General features: G+C 62.8%; 1 protein-coding gene across 1 annotated transcript; it reads left to right on the top strand.

The window, feature by feature from the left end:
- The first annotated feature begins 478 nt into the window (after positions 1-478).
- ABHD17A (abhydrolase domain containing 17A, depalmitoylase) lies at positions 479-5,422 on the top strand. The gene is made up of 4 exons (XM_030845702.2): positions 479-979; positions 2,108-2,302; positions 4,662-4,841; positions 4,944-5,422. The coding sequence occupies exons 1-4, from the start codon at positions 648-650 to the stop codon at positions 5,167-5,169; spliced, it is 933 nt and encodes a 310-aa protein (XP_030701562.1). The 5' UTR covers positions 479-647; the 3' UTR covers positions 5,170-5,422.
- Positions 5,423-14,282: the final 8,860 nt, after the last annotated feature.

The following is a 14,282-nucleotide window of genomic DNA, read 5'->3' as shown; positions in this document are numbered from 1 at the left end:
TGTTGTATTTCCTCTGCCTGGGCTCCTGTCTCCGGACTTCGCAGGCCCTGGGAGCTGGGAGCGTGCTCCTGGGTCCCTGTGGTCAGCAGTCGGTCCTCGCCTGGCTGAGCTGTGGCACCTGGGGGTGGCAGATGGGGATGGGCCCCAGGGCAGAGTCTGGGCCGGCCGTGTGGACAGAGGCATGGGGCGGGGGTGGGCTGGGGTGACATTTCCCAGGGCCTGGAGCAGGAGCTGTGCCCGGGAGAGCTGGGTGGGCCAGGGCTCTGATCGCCCCGCACAGCCTGCAGGCCGAGGCTGGGTTGATGAATGGGCTTAAATGGCAAGAGTTGGTGTCTGCCAGCGGAGGAAGGGTGGTGGCAGGCGGGGTCCTGGTCAGGTTTAGGTCCCACCAAGGTCACTTGGGAGCCCCGGGGGAACTCCACATCTTGCTGTCCCCCTGCAGGGTTTCCCTCTGTGCGACATGGACACACGAGGCTGCGAGGCTCCCAAGGGCTCAGCTTGGACCGCGATGGGGCTGGGCTGCAGCCTCCTAACGGGGCTCTCGTCTGGGGCGGTGGCCGGGGGTCGCCCTGCCCCCTGCCCGTGTCTCCGAGCACCCCCATCCCTCCCCTGCCGGGCAAGGCCCGCCCCGGGGCCCGGCGCCCGCCATGAACGGCCTGTCGGTGACTGAGCTCTGCTGCCTCTTCTGCTGCCCGCCCTGCCCCGGCCGCATCGCCGCCAAGCTCGCCTTCCTGCCTCCAGAGCCCACCTACTCGCTGGTGCCTGAGCCCGAGCCCGGGCCTGGTGGGGCCGGGGCCGCCCCCTCGGGGACCCTGCGGGCCTCGGCCAGCACCCCCCGGCGCTGGAAGCTCCACCTGATGGATCGCGCCGACTTCCAGTACAGCCAGCGTGAGCTGGACACCATCGAGGTCTTCCTGACCAAGAGCAGCCGGGGCAACCGCATCTCCTGCATGTATGTGCGCTGTGTGCCCGGCGCCAGGTGAGCCACATGGACTCGACCCCCCCGGGGTGGAGGGACCGGGTGAGGGGTGGGAGCCCAGGATGTGCTCCATCCTCAGGGCTCTCGTTTCGGCCACTGGTGGCCCTTGGAGGGCCAGAGACTGGCGAAAGCCCATCTGGAGGTGCGGGTGCCCCGGGGATTCTTCTCGCCAGAGGGGCAGCAGATGAGATCTGCCCATGGCCACCGAGGAACTGCCAGGGGCCCTTCCACTTGCAGCCCTCTGGGGGGCCCTCTCGGCACCCTGTCTTGTGGACAAGAACCCTGAGGCTCGGGGGTGGCTCTGAGTGGCTGCGTCACGTCACCTGCTCGATGTGGAGCCGTCTGCTTCCGGGTCTCGGTGTTCACCTGCCCAGGGCTGGTCTCCTGGGCCCTGGGTGCCTGGTGAGGCCCGGCACCCGCTTTGGGCCGGTGGCCCCTGAGGCCTGGCTGGCGGCTTGGGCCAGGTCTGACTGCCGGAGCCCTATAGTGGTGCAGAGGGGGACCTTCCAGCTGCTTCCGCCTCAGAGCAGGCTGGGTCCAAAGGGCAAGCTTTTACCTTTCAGCTGGGCTGGGCTAGGGCCGCAGTGGGGCTGGAGGAAGAAGGCTCTGCAAGGCTGTCAGCCGGGATCCAGCCTGGTCACCTGCCATCGGCATGACTGCCTGGCAGGGCCGCCATGGGGCACAGGGCAGAGGTGGCGGCCCGGGTCATTCCCTGGAGGAGCGGGAAGAGCTGCACCGCGGTGACCGGGGCTTGGCTCTCTTCGCCTGTGGTCGGAGGGCCGCGTCTCATCCTCCAGGATGGTTCCGAGCAGTAGGCAGACGTGCCTCCCATCCTCGGGCCGTCAGAGTCCCTCCAACAGGAACAGTTCCAAGGGAGAGGTGGCTGCTGCTCAGGGCGTCAATGTTATGGTCACTGCGGCTTCCTGGGCTCATGCTGGGGGTCCACCTGTGGCAAGAAGGTGACTGGTGGGCCCAGCGGCCCCCTTAGATGAGCGGAAGCCCGAGGCTCCACTGTGTGTCATGGCCTAAGTCACACCGGGCAGAGCCAGGCACTGTTCCCCTTGGCAGGGCTCCTGCCCCCTCCGCCCTTCGCCGTCTGACCTGTGCTTCCCCACTGCCCACCCCAAGGTACACGGTTCTCTTCTCGCACGGCAACGCGGTGGACCTGGGCCAGATGAGCAGCTTCTACATTGGGCTGGGCACGCGCCTCAACTGCAACATCTTCTCCTACGACTACTCGGGCTACGGCGTGAGCTCGGGCAAGCCCTCCGAGAAGAACCTCTACGCCGACATCGATGCCGCCTGGCAGGCCCTGCGCACCAGGTGAGCTCACGCGGCGGGGAGGGGCTGGTGGACGTGTCTCCTCACAGGTGGCTGGTCCTGGTGAGACCAGGTGGGAGGAAGCCCAGGTGGGTAGCCCCGCAGGAGAGGGAGCTGATCTGCGGCCACACTGGGCCACAGGAAGAAGCCCGACCCCTGTTCCCCCTGCAGGGTAACAGGCATGCTTGGTGTGCAGGGGGAGGGCGGTCCTCCAGCCTCCCTGGGGGGGGCCCCTCCTGGGAGCCACTGGCCTGGGACTGTCCCCATGGGAATGGAGGTTCCGCCTGGAGGGAGGGGGCAGGCAGAGGCCGAGGCCCCTCCTGAGCCCAAGAGGTGGCGTGTGAGGGCGGTGTGAAAGGACTCTGGGAGCCCCGAGGCTGAGGGAGCACTTGGGGTGCGGGGAGGGGCTGGGCCTCTGCATCAGGGTTCTGGTCGTGGAGCTTGGCCTCATCCTGAGGAGGGTCTCCTCTGGGCCTGGAAGGTTCTGTCGGGCAGCTTTGTACCCAGCACAGTCCTGGTGGCTGGAGGGAGGTCAGCTCCTGGAGGCTGGGTCCTCCGCAGGCATTGTGCCCAGCACACAGCTGCTTGCTTGACTCAGACAGGGCCCCCACTGTCTGGTCTACACCTCCGTCCCCAGACCCCACTGCCCCGGTCATCCAGGTCCTGGCAGCCCCCTTCCACCCCGTGCTCGCTCACTGAAGCACAATAGCTCAGTCTCTGTGCAGAGATGGCCCGGCGCCCTGTGCTGCTCTAGAGAGAGACCCACCCAACCCCACCCTCCCAAAGGTGGTGCCCTCTGCCTGCCCAGGGCTGCCCCATCTTGGCCCTGCCTGGCCGACTGGCGCAACCAGCTCCTTCAGGGACCACAGCCAGCCTGCCATGGGGAGGCGGGGCCCTGGTTGCTGGAGTGATGCACCAGGCAGTCCCTGATGCAGGCCCTGGGAGCAGGGTCCGCTGGCACCACCCTGGCACTGGGACCCGTGCTGGGTGGCGTGGTGCAGGTGTGTGTCCACACTCGGCTGCCGCAGCCTGTCCCCACTGGCTGGGGGTTGCTGGCAGAATCATATCCCGCCGAAGGGTCAGGGGTCTGAGCTCTGTCATCCATCCATCTGTCCTGCTGCCAGGCTTGACCTCCAGAGACCTGGTCCCTCAGACCCAACGGCTGAGAATCAGCAGGAGGGTGGGAGGCTGGGGCCCAAGTGGTGGCCTGGGGCAGGGCAGGCACTGGAAAGAAGAGCTGTGTCATCCGGCACCTGTCATGTTTGTCCAGGTGGAGACAGCCAGGTGGCAGCTGGGGGTCCCTGCCTGGAGCTGGGTGATAGGACGAGGCTGGTGCTCAGCACAGCAGTACTCATGGTGAACCAGGGAGCAGGTCGGGGAGGAGCTTGCAGGGTGGTAGGCACAAGGCCAGATGGCATCCCCGAGGCCTGGGGGTTGGGACCGGAGGACAGGGACAGGGGCAGATGGCGCCTGGGTGCCCAGGTGGGTTGCCCGGTGAGACGAAGACTTTCCCTGGCCACTCGGAGAAGGGGCACCCCCTTTGAGATCAGGATGTGGGTGTGGGGAGGAAGGCCGTGGAGGCCCCCTGCAGTGGGAGGGTGGTGAGTGGGTCCTTGTGGGGTCAGGAGAGGACTGTGCTGGGATGGCGCTGGGGGAGGCCCGTGTGGAGGGGGTGTGTGGGGGGGTCAGGACCTGGCCACTGTGTAGGAAAGATGCCCAGGGAGGGAGGTGATGGCCACCCACCTCCTCCCCTCAGGAGCCGCTATGCCTGCTCACCCACGTTGTACTAAGCAGCTGAGGGGCTGCAAACTGGCTGAGATAAGAGAGGATGAGGCTGCCTCCATTCCCCGAGGCCAAGGGGGTGGGTGAGGGTGACGGATGCTGGGAGGAAGACACACCCCCTTGCCCTGCGACCTGGAAATGCTGTCGAATTCCGAACAGCGAGGACAGGAGGGCCCCAAGCAGGTTCTGCATGTGGCCCTGGTCGAGTGTGTGTAGGGGTGGGGGTGGCCTGGTGACCAGGAGGAGCAGGAGAGGCCCCAGGGATCTGCCCCCAGGAACCACACAGCGCAGGTACGGCCCGCACAGGTGCACTGCCCAGGTGTGACCAAGTAGATGCTGTCGAAACTGAGGGTAGAGCTGGGGGCTTGGGGCTGCGGGCAGCCAGCTCCCCTCACACCTGTGGGTCCTGCCTCCCCTGCTGAACGGACCGCTTCGGGGCTGGGAGGCAGGGGAGGGTGCCTGGGCGCCACCCTATTGCTTGGAGCCTAAGCGGAGAACAACTGGGGACTGCACTAGGAGGGCAGGCAGTGGGAGGGGTGTGCGTGTTGCGTCGCGGCTGATCTGCCCCCACCGCCGCCAGGTACGGCATCAGCCCAGACAGCATCGTCCTGTACGGGCAGAGCATCGGCACGGTGCCCACCGTGGACCTGGCCTCGCGCTACGAGTGCGCCGCGGTGGTGCTGCACTCCCCGCTCACCTCGGGCATGCGCGTCGCCTTCCCCGACACCAAGAAGACCTACTGCTTTGACGCGTTCCCCAAGTGAGCGCTGAGGGGGGCGGGGCCGCGGGCGGGGGCGGGGACCCAGGGGGCGGGGCCGCGGAGGGGGCGGGGCGTGGAGGCCTAATGTGCCCCGACCCGCAGCATCGAGAAGGTGTCCAAGATCACGTCGCCGGTGCTCATCATCCACGGCACGGAGGACGAGGTGATCGACTTCTCGCACGGGCTGGCGCTCTACGAGCGCTGTCCCAAGGCCGTGGAGCCTCTGTGGGTGGAGGGCGCCGGGCACAACGACATCGAGCTCTACAGCCAGTACCTGGAGCGCCTGCGCCGCTTCATCTCCCAGGAGCTGCCCAGCCAGCGCGCCTAGCCTAGCAGCAGGCCCGAGCCGCGCCGGGACCTCAGCAATAAGGCGGCGCCCGGCCCCGGGCCCGGCCCCGGGGGCTGCATGTGAACCCCCGGGCGCCCCACGTCCTCGAAGCAGCTGGCCGGTAGGGGTCGGGACCTGACCCGGCCCCTGGGCCGTGGACAATGTACAGGCGACGGAGCTATGCGCTCCTTTCCTTCTGGAAGAAAAACGAAGGAAAAACGTGAGAACAGAAATTAAAGATTTAAAATTTTAAGGTTCCTCTCCCTTTCTTGGCTCATGCGTGCTCTTCCTGGGGCTCAGCAAGCACGAAGAGGGGGCCGGGCTTTGTCCCCAACCCACCAAGGAAAGTTCACAACTGCGGATGTCAGGTCACTCCCTACAGAAGAGGGGTCCAGTTCGGGTCCTTGGGGCTGCAGGTTGCCTGGGTGGTGACGGAGGGGCAGCAGCATTTGAACCCAGGACGCTGCGTGCTCAGAGGGCGCGCCTGGGGAGGGTGGTGGGCTTCCTGTCTCCGAGACAACCCTGGGGGTGGAAGTGGCCGCCGCCGGTTTAGGCTGAGCCTGCTCCGGGCCCCCAGAGAGGCAGACAACCCTTCCGTGCCCGTGTGGTAGACATCGCAGGGCTGCTCTTCCCATCCCACCCCACCCGTCCTCGGCTCCCGCTGCCCAGAGAGCTAAGAGAGTCTTGCAAACGGGGACGCTTGGGTCCAGTGGAGGGCAGTGGCAGGTCCGAGGCCGCGTGGGGCCTCCCCAGGAATGAGGTCACCATGAGCATCCCGCAACACGCCTCCGGACCTTGGTCTGAGTTGTATCCTCCGCCCGGGGTGCCCTTGAAGACAGGGTCGGTCCGCGTCACCCTGGACCCTGGCCAGACGCCTGGCTCATCAACGGCCTCCGGAGTACCCCCTGCGACCTCCAAGGGCGGCACTCTAGAGTGGGTAAGGCCTCAGAGGCCTGTCATCCACCCCGAGGTCGGGCGGCGGCTCGGCGTGTGTGGCGACACTAGGCAGTGGCGAGGCCGGGAGCCGGCGATGCTTCCGCCTCGGCCCCTCGGGGTCCGCGGCCCCTTTAAGAGGGGGCAGTGCTTCGGCCTGGGGGCGGGGAAGACGGCAAGGGGCGCGGCCGGGCGAAAGCGGAAGTGGGGTGGCGCGCGCACGGCGGAGGCGGTGGGTGGCGAAGCGCGAGGAGACCGCGGCGTGCGCGGTAAGTGGCAGCGGCTGGGGCTCCGGCTGGCCGGCCCTGCCCTTGCCGCCGTCCCGGTCGTGGGGGCGCGCCTAGCGGGCCGGCCGACGGCGGCGGGTGTGTGTCAGCGCTCTCTGTGGCTCACAGCTGGCCCTCGGGCCTGGGGCGCTGGAAGAGCCGGGAGTGGCCCCGGGCACGCCGTCCCTGACCCAGGACGGTGCCCGGCCTTGACCCTCCCGAGCCCCACGGGCCCTCCCGCTGGGAGGCTAGGCTCGTGTTTGATAAGCCAAGACGTCTAGGAGCAAAACTGAACGTGGGGTGTGTTCTCTCGGGAGCAGAGAGCATCGGGTCCTTTCCGCCGCGGGGCCTTTGCACGGAGTGGTCCTCGTGACCGACGTGCCGCCACTATGGCCCGGCCTTTGCCGATCCCCCTCAGCACGTCCGGCTCCTCAGCCTCCCGCTGCAGTATTTCTTCCTCGAAGCCGCCCCCCAGCCCTGTGCTCCCACTGACCCCACTGCTGCCCGTGTCACAAGAGCCCGCCGTCTTTTCACCCCATCAGAATGTAAGTTCCCTGAGTGCCGGGGCTCCGCAGTGCAGCAAGTCCAAAGCGACGGCTCACGATTGAACAAAAATGTTTTCAGACACACAGAGTAATTCAGAGTATAGAAGAGTGTTGGGTGAAAACTCAGTGTTCTTCCCACCCCTGACCTCAAGTGCTCCCCTCCACTGGGGCAGAGAGGAAGCAGTTTCTTATGTGTCAACAAAGAAAGTGCATGTGTACCTAATGAGTTTATACAAAAGTGTGATCCTCTTACTCAGCGTGCCTTGGAGAGTGTTGAGTTTCCCCTACATAGATAGACTGGATCCAGTCCTCCTGGTGGCCACGCCAGTTTATTAGCACTATAATTTATTCATCCTGTTTCTTGTTGGTTGAGATGTAGGTTTTTTCCAGTCTTCTGTAGCAGGCAATGCTAGGTCCAGTATCCTCGTACAAATATCTTCCTACCCAAGTACGAGTACTTCTGGAGGCTGAATTCCTTAATACAGAAGGACTAGATCCAAGGGCTTTCCATAGAACTCTAAATGGGTATGTGAGCCCTTAAAATAGTATTTCATTGTAGCTTCATTTGTGTTTCCTAGAAGTATAATCAAACATCTCAGTGCTTCTGTCAGATTTGTTTTTATGTTGATCATTTCTACCACTAATATAATCATTTTGAAACTGGAAGTCTATTATAAACATGTATATACTTAAAAAGCCATTTGTATTTCACATTCTTTGTCCATTGGGTTCTTGATGTTACTATTGGGTTCTTGGGTTGGGTTCTGTTGGGTTCTTGGTTTACTGTTTTATAGGAACACTTTACAGACGAAGAAAATTAGCCCACTGTCTTAAAAAAGATATATATTTTTTCCAACTTGTCATTCGTGTTTGACTTGGATTGTGTGTGGGTTTCTTTGGTTTTTTTTTTTCGTTTGTTTGTTAATTTTATTTATTTAGTTTTGCCAGGCACTTAAAATCGTTATCAGTCATTACCTTATCAATATGGCTTCTGCATTTTGTATAGTGCTCAGAGATATCTTCCCTACTCCACGATTGTAAAACGTTTGATGTTTTCTTATGTAAATATAATGGTTTGTTTTCTAAATATGTATTTAAATTTTTGGGCTAACTCTAGAAAGGACTTCTGAGAAGGAGTAAGGTAGGAACCCAACCTGCTTTTTCCCAAATCGTTCGACCCCAAAGCCATTTCCCGATAAAGCCATTCTTTTCCCCGACTGAAGCACCGCCTTTACCGCACGCACGAGGGGCTCTCCATGTCCGGGGCTCTGTTTCTAGACTCTATCACCCCAGTCATCCTGAACCCTGCTGACTTCTTTACTGTCTGGAGGCCCCAACTCCCCTCGTGAAAATCAAGAAAAGTTCTGTCATAATAAATAGCTGACGGCTTGAACATGTTCCCTGTAATGCTAGTTCTGACAGATAGGATTCTGAAAACTTAAGCCTTTGGGGCCTCCCCCCTGGCCCCCATGTACAGTCACAGTGCGAGGTGCTGACCTTGCTTGAGGTCAGCACAGTGCTTTACTCGCCGGTGCCTGCCCATTGCAAGGAAGGGATAAGCTAAGGCCAGGGGCTCCTCAGGCTGGCCCGGCCGGCGGGCTCTGCCCTTCTGCGGGGGACTCGCCTTTCCCACGGGGGGTGCCTCTGAGGGGCTCAGCCTCTGAACCGCAGGGGCTGTGATGGGGGAGTGGTACCTTCCGGGATGCACCCCCCCTTCCTTTCCACTTGGTACGGCCCATGAGCCAGGCCGCCTGGGACAAGGGCCAACTTTCGGTTCTCCATTTTGTGAATTTCCCAGGACACACGTGTTCACACCGGGCAGCGTTCTTGCGCTGCTCAGCAGGCGCCCCCCGGCTCCCCAGAGCCTCGCGTCCTCCGCTCGACACCTGGCCTGGCGCACCTCACCTGACACCTGGCCCCTGGGTCCCGGAACCAGGGTCCAGGCTCTCTGATCCGCGGCCTAGGCACGCCTGGCACCCAGAGACCCCGGGGGACACAGCCCGCCCAGGGGGTGGGGCTGCCTCAGCCAGGCACAGGCCCCTCCCCGAGGGTGGGGTCCGGGTTGTGCGCATGCCCCTCGCCCTCAGGAGCCCCGACTGGACCTCCTGCGGGGCCCAGCCCCCGAGGGCCCTCCGTCCATCCTCCCTTCCTTCCTCCGGCGACCCTGCTTCACTGCCCACCCCCCATCAGGCTGAACTGGTGGGACCCACCCCTCTGGTTCTGCTGTCTTCGTGTTAACTGGGGGGCCCCAGGGGTCCCAGAAGAGGATGGGGAGTTCAGTGTCCTCCCTGACGCGTAGTGGCTAAGGTTATGTGAGGAGCTGTGGTCCCCCCAGGGCCCAGATCTGAGATGGGGCCTCGTGGTGGGTGCCACCCCTCAGGGCCCCCGGCACCCCGACCCAGGGCCTGGGCGCTCCCCCAGGGCAGGCACTTGTCTGTATGCTTCACGGTCAGGGTGCAGGGCCAACGTGTTAATTGTGCGATTCCGTCAGGTGGGAGTGCCAGCCCAGCATCAGCGTCCCCCTTAAGTTTCGAAGCTCCTGCCGTGTGCAGTGGATCTTCACGACGACAACCCTGGGCTACTGGGGTCGCCGTCCCCACTGTCCCAACTTCAGGGGAGATTGCTCTGGCCAAGCTGCCCAGAGAAGAAGGCCTGGGACCCTGACAGGACTCAGGCCTGGGCTCTCTGGTGCTCAAGTGGTCTTGGGACACAGGGACCACTGCCCTGGACCACTGCCGCTGGACCACACTTGGGACGTGTCCACAGCACGTCCAGGTGAGGTGGAAGGGATGGGCCTGTCTGTGGTCATGGTCATCGCTGGGAGGAGCCGAACCAGGTGCTCTCTGAAGCCCAGCAGAGCGCCGCGCAACCCACGTTACAGGAGAGGGCCTTGAAGAGGGCTTGTCATCTCCCCCAGCAGGGCACAAGGAGGCCAGGCCCATAGGTGGCCCCCACTGCATCTGGCCATCTGAAACTTTCCTCCAGAAGCCCCTGCTTTCCAGGGGTTGGTCCCAGGCCAGCAAGGAATGGAGGATGAGCAGGGGCCCTGGGGAGGGAATTCACGGGGCTCAGGCCATACCCGCCCCCTCCCGCTCCTAGAGAAGGGACGGGTTGCGGGGGTGGGCGGGTGGGCTGGGTCTCTCCCCAGAAGCTGGGAGCAGGGACCTGGCACCTCCTGTGGGGGAAGTTAGCCACATGCCCACTGCCCGGCTAGGCCTGGGCTGGGGCCTTCTGCACCTCCTATGTGTGACCAACCCCTAGGACCACGGTGAGTAATCTGACACAAGTTAGAAATAAACAGGGATGGGGGCTTCCCTGGTGGTCCAGTGGTTAAGACTCTGTGCTCCCAATGCAGGGGGCACGGGTTCGATCCCTGGTCGGGGAACTAAGATCCCGCACGGTGCACGGCTTTAAAAAAGAAAAAATATTTTTTGTGTACCTTTGCAGGAGTGGAATTGCTGGGTCACAAGGTACCACATTTACAGCTGTGACAGCTCTGTACACAGCTGTGAAAATGTAGAACTCCTGGTGCCTCCGATGTGGACTGCTAGCATCCACTCCTCGTGTTTAATTTCAAATGTTCACCTCGGACTAGTTTGGGGTTTACAGAAAAGCTGCCATGTCTAGCCTTCCCCCAGCGCCCCTCGTGGGAGGGTCTTGTGAAAACCAAGGACTAACTTGTGTACCTGCCCATTCTCACGCTCCAGACTTTTTTCCCTGTCTCCGCAGTTTTCCCACTAACGTCCTGTTCTGTTCCAGCGTCCGACCCAGCAGCCCACATGGCCTTCAGTCATCATGTCTCCTTACCCTCTTAAAACCTGTGACGCTCCTGCAGTCTTTCCTGGTTTTTCATGGCCTTGACAGTTTGGGGACCAGTCGGGAATTTCTGTAAATGTCCCCTAATCTGGGCCTTTCTGAGGTTTTCTCGTGATCAGACCAGGGCTATGGGTATAGGGAAGAACACCCAGAAGTGAGGTGCCCTTCTCATTACATCCCACTGGGGATTGCTGACACCCTGAAGACGACCTTGACCTCCTGGCTAAGGTGGGGTCCCCAGGTTTCCCCACAAGCAGGTTACTGTCCTCAGCCCAGCCCACACCAAAGCGGGGGAGTTATTTAGAAGATAACTTTTCAGGGACTTTCCCGGCAGTCCAGTGGTTAGGACTCTGTGCTTTCACTGCCGGGGCCCAGGTTTGATCCCTGCTGGGGGAACCAAGATCCTGCAAGCCGCATGGCATGTCCAAAACAAAAAGAAAAAAACTTTTCATATGGAAAAGTATGAAAGGAAAGGGCCCATGGCCCATAATTGCACTGCCTAGATATCTACTGACATTTAAAGAAAATAAAAGTAATAAATCCACATGGATTAAAAAAAACGTTGAACTATACAGAAAGTACTATTAAGACAAAAAGTAAAGAGTTCACTGTCTTTAAAAGAAAAAAAAAGCTATGGTCCTTCCAGAATGTCTACACATACAGACACACAGATGTACACGCAGGTACACGAGCCTAGATTCCCACTCTGACCTGTTGGGGCCCCAGGGCATCCATGTTTCCAATGCGCTCCACTTTATATTGCCTTCCCCTCACTGGCAGCTGGAAGGCTCACCCTCTGAGCCCCCTTCCCTTCCACACCTCCCTGTGTCTGCTTCTGCCCAGCTTGGCTCCATGGGCCTTGTGGTCTGGCGAGAGCCCCCCTGAACTCGTTGGTGCCAGAAGGGAAGGCTAGAGATGGGCCCCCATCTACAGGTGAGGAAACTGAGGTCTGGAGAAAGAAGGGACTGACCTCTGTGTGGGTGCCCCGGCCAGGACAGAAGCTCAGGCCCCTAAACCCTCTGCTGCTTCCTAGCTCTTCCACGTGGGCCAGCCACTTCAGGCCACTTCTGAGACCTCTCCCAGCCTTGATGTCTTCATCTATGAAATGGGGTGACAACTCCTGAAGGGCTGTAGTGAGGATAGGGTGACAAAACATAAGGCAGAGGTGGGCATGGGGTCAAGGTGGGGCAGGGGGGGTCATCAGGGGTCACCCAGGCATCCCCCGGGGCCTGGGGTGTGAACAGAAACACTGTGGGTGGAGTGTGGTCCCCCGCCTGGGGTCTCCTGCCTGCACAAGTGGTCCGTGGAAGAAAGCCACAGGTCCAAGACCCTGATTATCCGTGGGAGCGAGTGCACACCTGGGGTTCTGAGAAAATGGTCTGTCTGGGGCCGTGAGATCTGCCAGGCACAGCCGGGACGGCAGTCCTAAGCCCTGCTTTGCCATGGTCCACCCCTCGCTTGCCTGTGGGAAGTTATTGCCCCAGTTTCCCGTGGCTGCCCCCTTGAACTGCAGGCCCCAGGTGGAGCCATCTCTGGGATGCTACCCCCACTTCTTCCACTTGCCAGGCCTGTGTCCATCCGCTGTGCCACTGTCTTGAGTCCCAGCTGCCTTGCCCTAGACTCTGAGCCCCTGGAGGGCAAAGCCACTGGGGAGATCTTGCTCGGGGTCCTATAAACATCAGTGGAAGGAACGAACAAAGGGTCCCGGCATCTTTCTTGTCCTGCTTCTTCCCCACATGCTGGGGTGAGTTGGGGCCTATGGGGGCAGCCTGCAAAGCACTTCCTGCCTTGTCTGGACTTGGGAGAGGCCAGGCACAGGGACTTGGGGAAGACCTGTGGGTGGCTGTGCTGAGATGGTGGAGGGTGGGGGCCTGCCCAGGTGGGCCACCCTCCTAGACTTTCAAAGGCACAGGAGGCCCCGGCCAGCAGGAATGCTGACAGCCGGCGCCCACCAAGTGCCCACCTGGAGTGGGAGTGGGCTCATCTGTTAAAAGGAAGAAGCGGCGTCTCCTCTCTGAAGCCTGAAGTCATTGCTCCAATGCCCCTCTCCTCTCCCTCCCTCTGTCCACCCTTGTGCAAGGGCGGGCCCCCAGAGGAGGCTGGCACAAGCTGGCACCACCAAGGATGGTCGGGCCTAGACCAGGGGGACGCATGGGGCGGAGCCAGGCCTTGTCAGCCAGCGCGTGGAGGGGGTATGTGTTGCAGGTGGCCAGGGTGAGTATTCAGTCCCGGGATGGGGTCTGGGCTAGAGCCCCCGGCCTCTGTCCACACCCAGCTCAGGGCGGGTCACCGAGAAAACAAGAACCCGTGCAGGAAGGTCCCCTGGAGGCCGCTCCTGCCACTGCACGGTCCCCGTGGCCTGCCTAGGAAGGGGCGGGGGCGTGATCGCAATGCAGGGGACCACCCCATCGCCCCACTTCCCCGCGCCCGCTGCTTCAGACCTGAGGGTTGGGCGGACCCCGGGCATCTGCGTTCCTGGCGTCATCGACATTAAACAACTTGGCCAGGACGTCCTCGGGGTCTTGCCGAGGCCCCACTTGCCCCGTCTGCGCCCCAAAGATCCCTGACTGGCGCCGGTACTGATGTTCCCGACCCCCTTGTTCTGGCGGGGCCGACCCACTCTTCCAACCCAAAGCACCCCGCGCCCCACCCTTTGTGACCCCAACCATCTTCACTCCCGAATGGGTCAAAAAAAGAGGAACGAGCGCACGTTAGCTCGACGCTACCAGGCGGGGAGTCCTCCCCTCCCCTGCCTAGCTGCGGGTCTCCGGGAGCGGCGAGGGGGACACCCACCATGAAAGCAAGCGGGCGAGAGAAGGCAGGGGGCGCGCGGTCGAGCAGGGCCACAAACTGGGGAGAAGAGGGGGAAGGGTCGCGCACGTGGCCGGGGGGCGGGGCTAGCCGCTTCCGCACCCCCACCGGGCCACGTGGGGAACGACCCCTCCCCCATCTTGACCTGGGGCGCGCCCAGGCCAGGGTGGAAGCGTCCGAGGAAGGGGCGGGCCCCCGCCGGCCGCGCGCCCCAGCGTGGGGTGGGCGAGCCCGCGGGGAGGCGGGGCGCGCGCCGAGCAGGGAGGGGCGCGCCCTAGGGGGCGTGGCCCTCCGAGGAGGGAGGGGCGTGCCGGGACGGGGCGGGGCGCGCCCCGGAGGCGGGACCGTAGCGGGGACCGGGCGGAGCTTCCTGGTGTGAGGAGAAGGTGCTCGGGGAAGCGGACCAGGGGTGGCCGCAGGGGGAAGGGAGGGCCAGAGGGGGCTGGCTCCCCGGCCTGGCGCCCCGCGTGGGGAAGGAGCACTCGGAGGAGGGAAGGCGTACTCCGTTGCCAGAGTAGGCGCGCCAGGGGGCGGCTCCTTCGGCCCGGCCCCGCCCCCGGCGGCCGCGCGCAGCGGGCAGGGTGGTGGAGGGCGCGCCAGGCGGGGGGCGTGGCCGTGCGCCCCGAGGGGGCGTCCTCCGGGCGGGGCGGGCCGCGGCCGCCCCCGCGGGCTCCGGTGCGTCAGGGCGCGTCAGGCGGGGCGGGGCAGGCCGAGCGCGGGCGGCGGCGGCGGCGGCGCGCGC

Source organism: Globicephala melas, chromosome 3, assembly GCF_963455315.2.
Source record: "Globicephala melas chromosome 3, mGloMel1.2, whole genome shotgun sequence".
NCBI classification, from domain to species: domain Eukaryota; kingdom Metazoa; phylum Chordata; class Mammalia; order Artiodactyla; family Delphinidae; genus Globicephala; species Globicephala melas.
The sequence above is the reverse complement of the archived record's forward strand: the minus strand, read 5'-3'. Positions and strand labels throughout refer to the sequence as shown.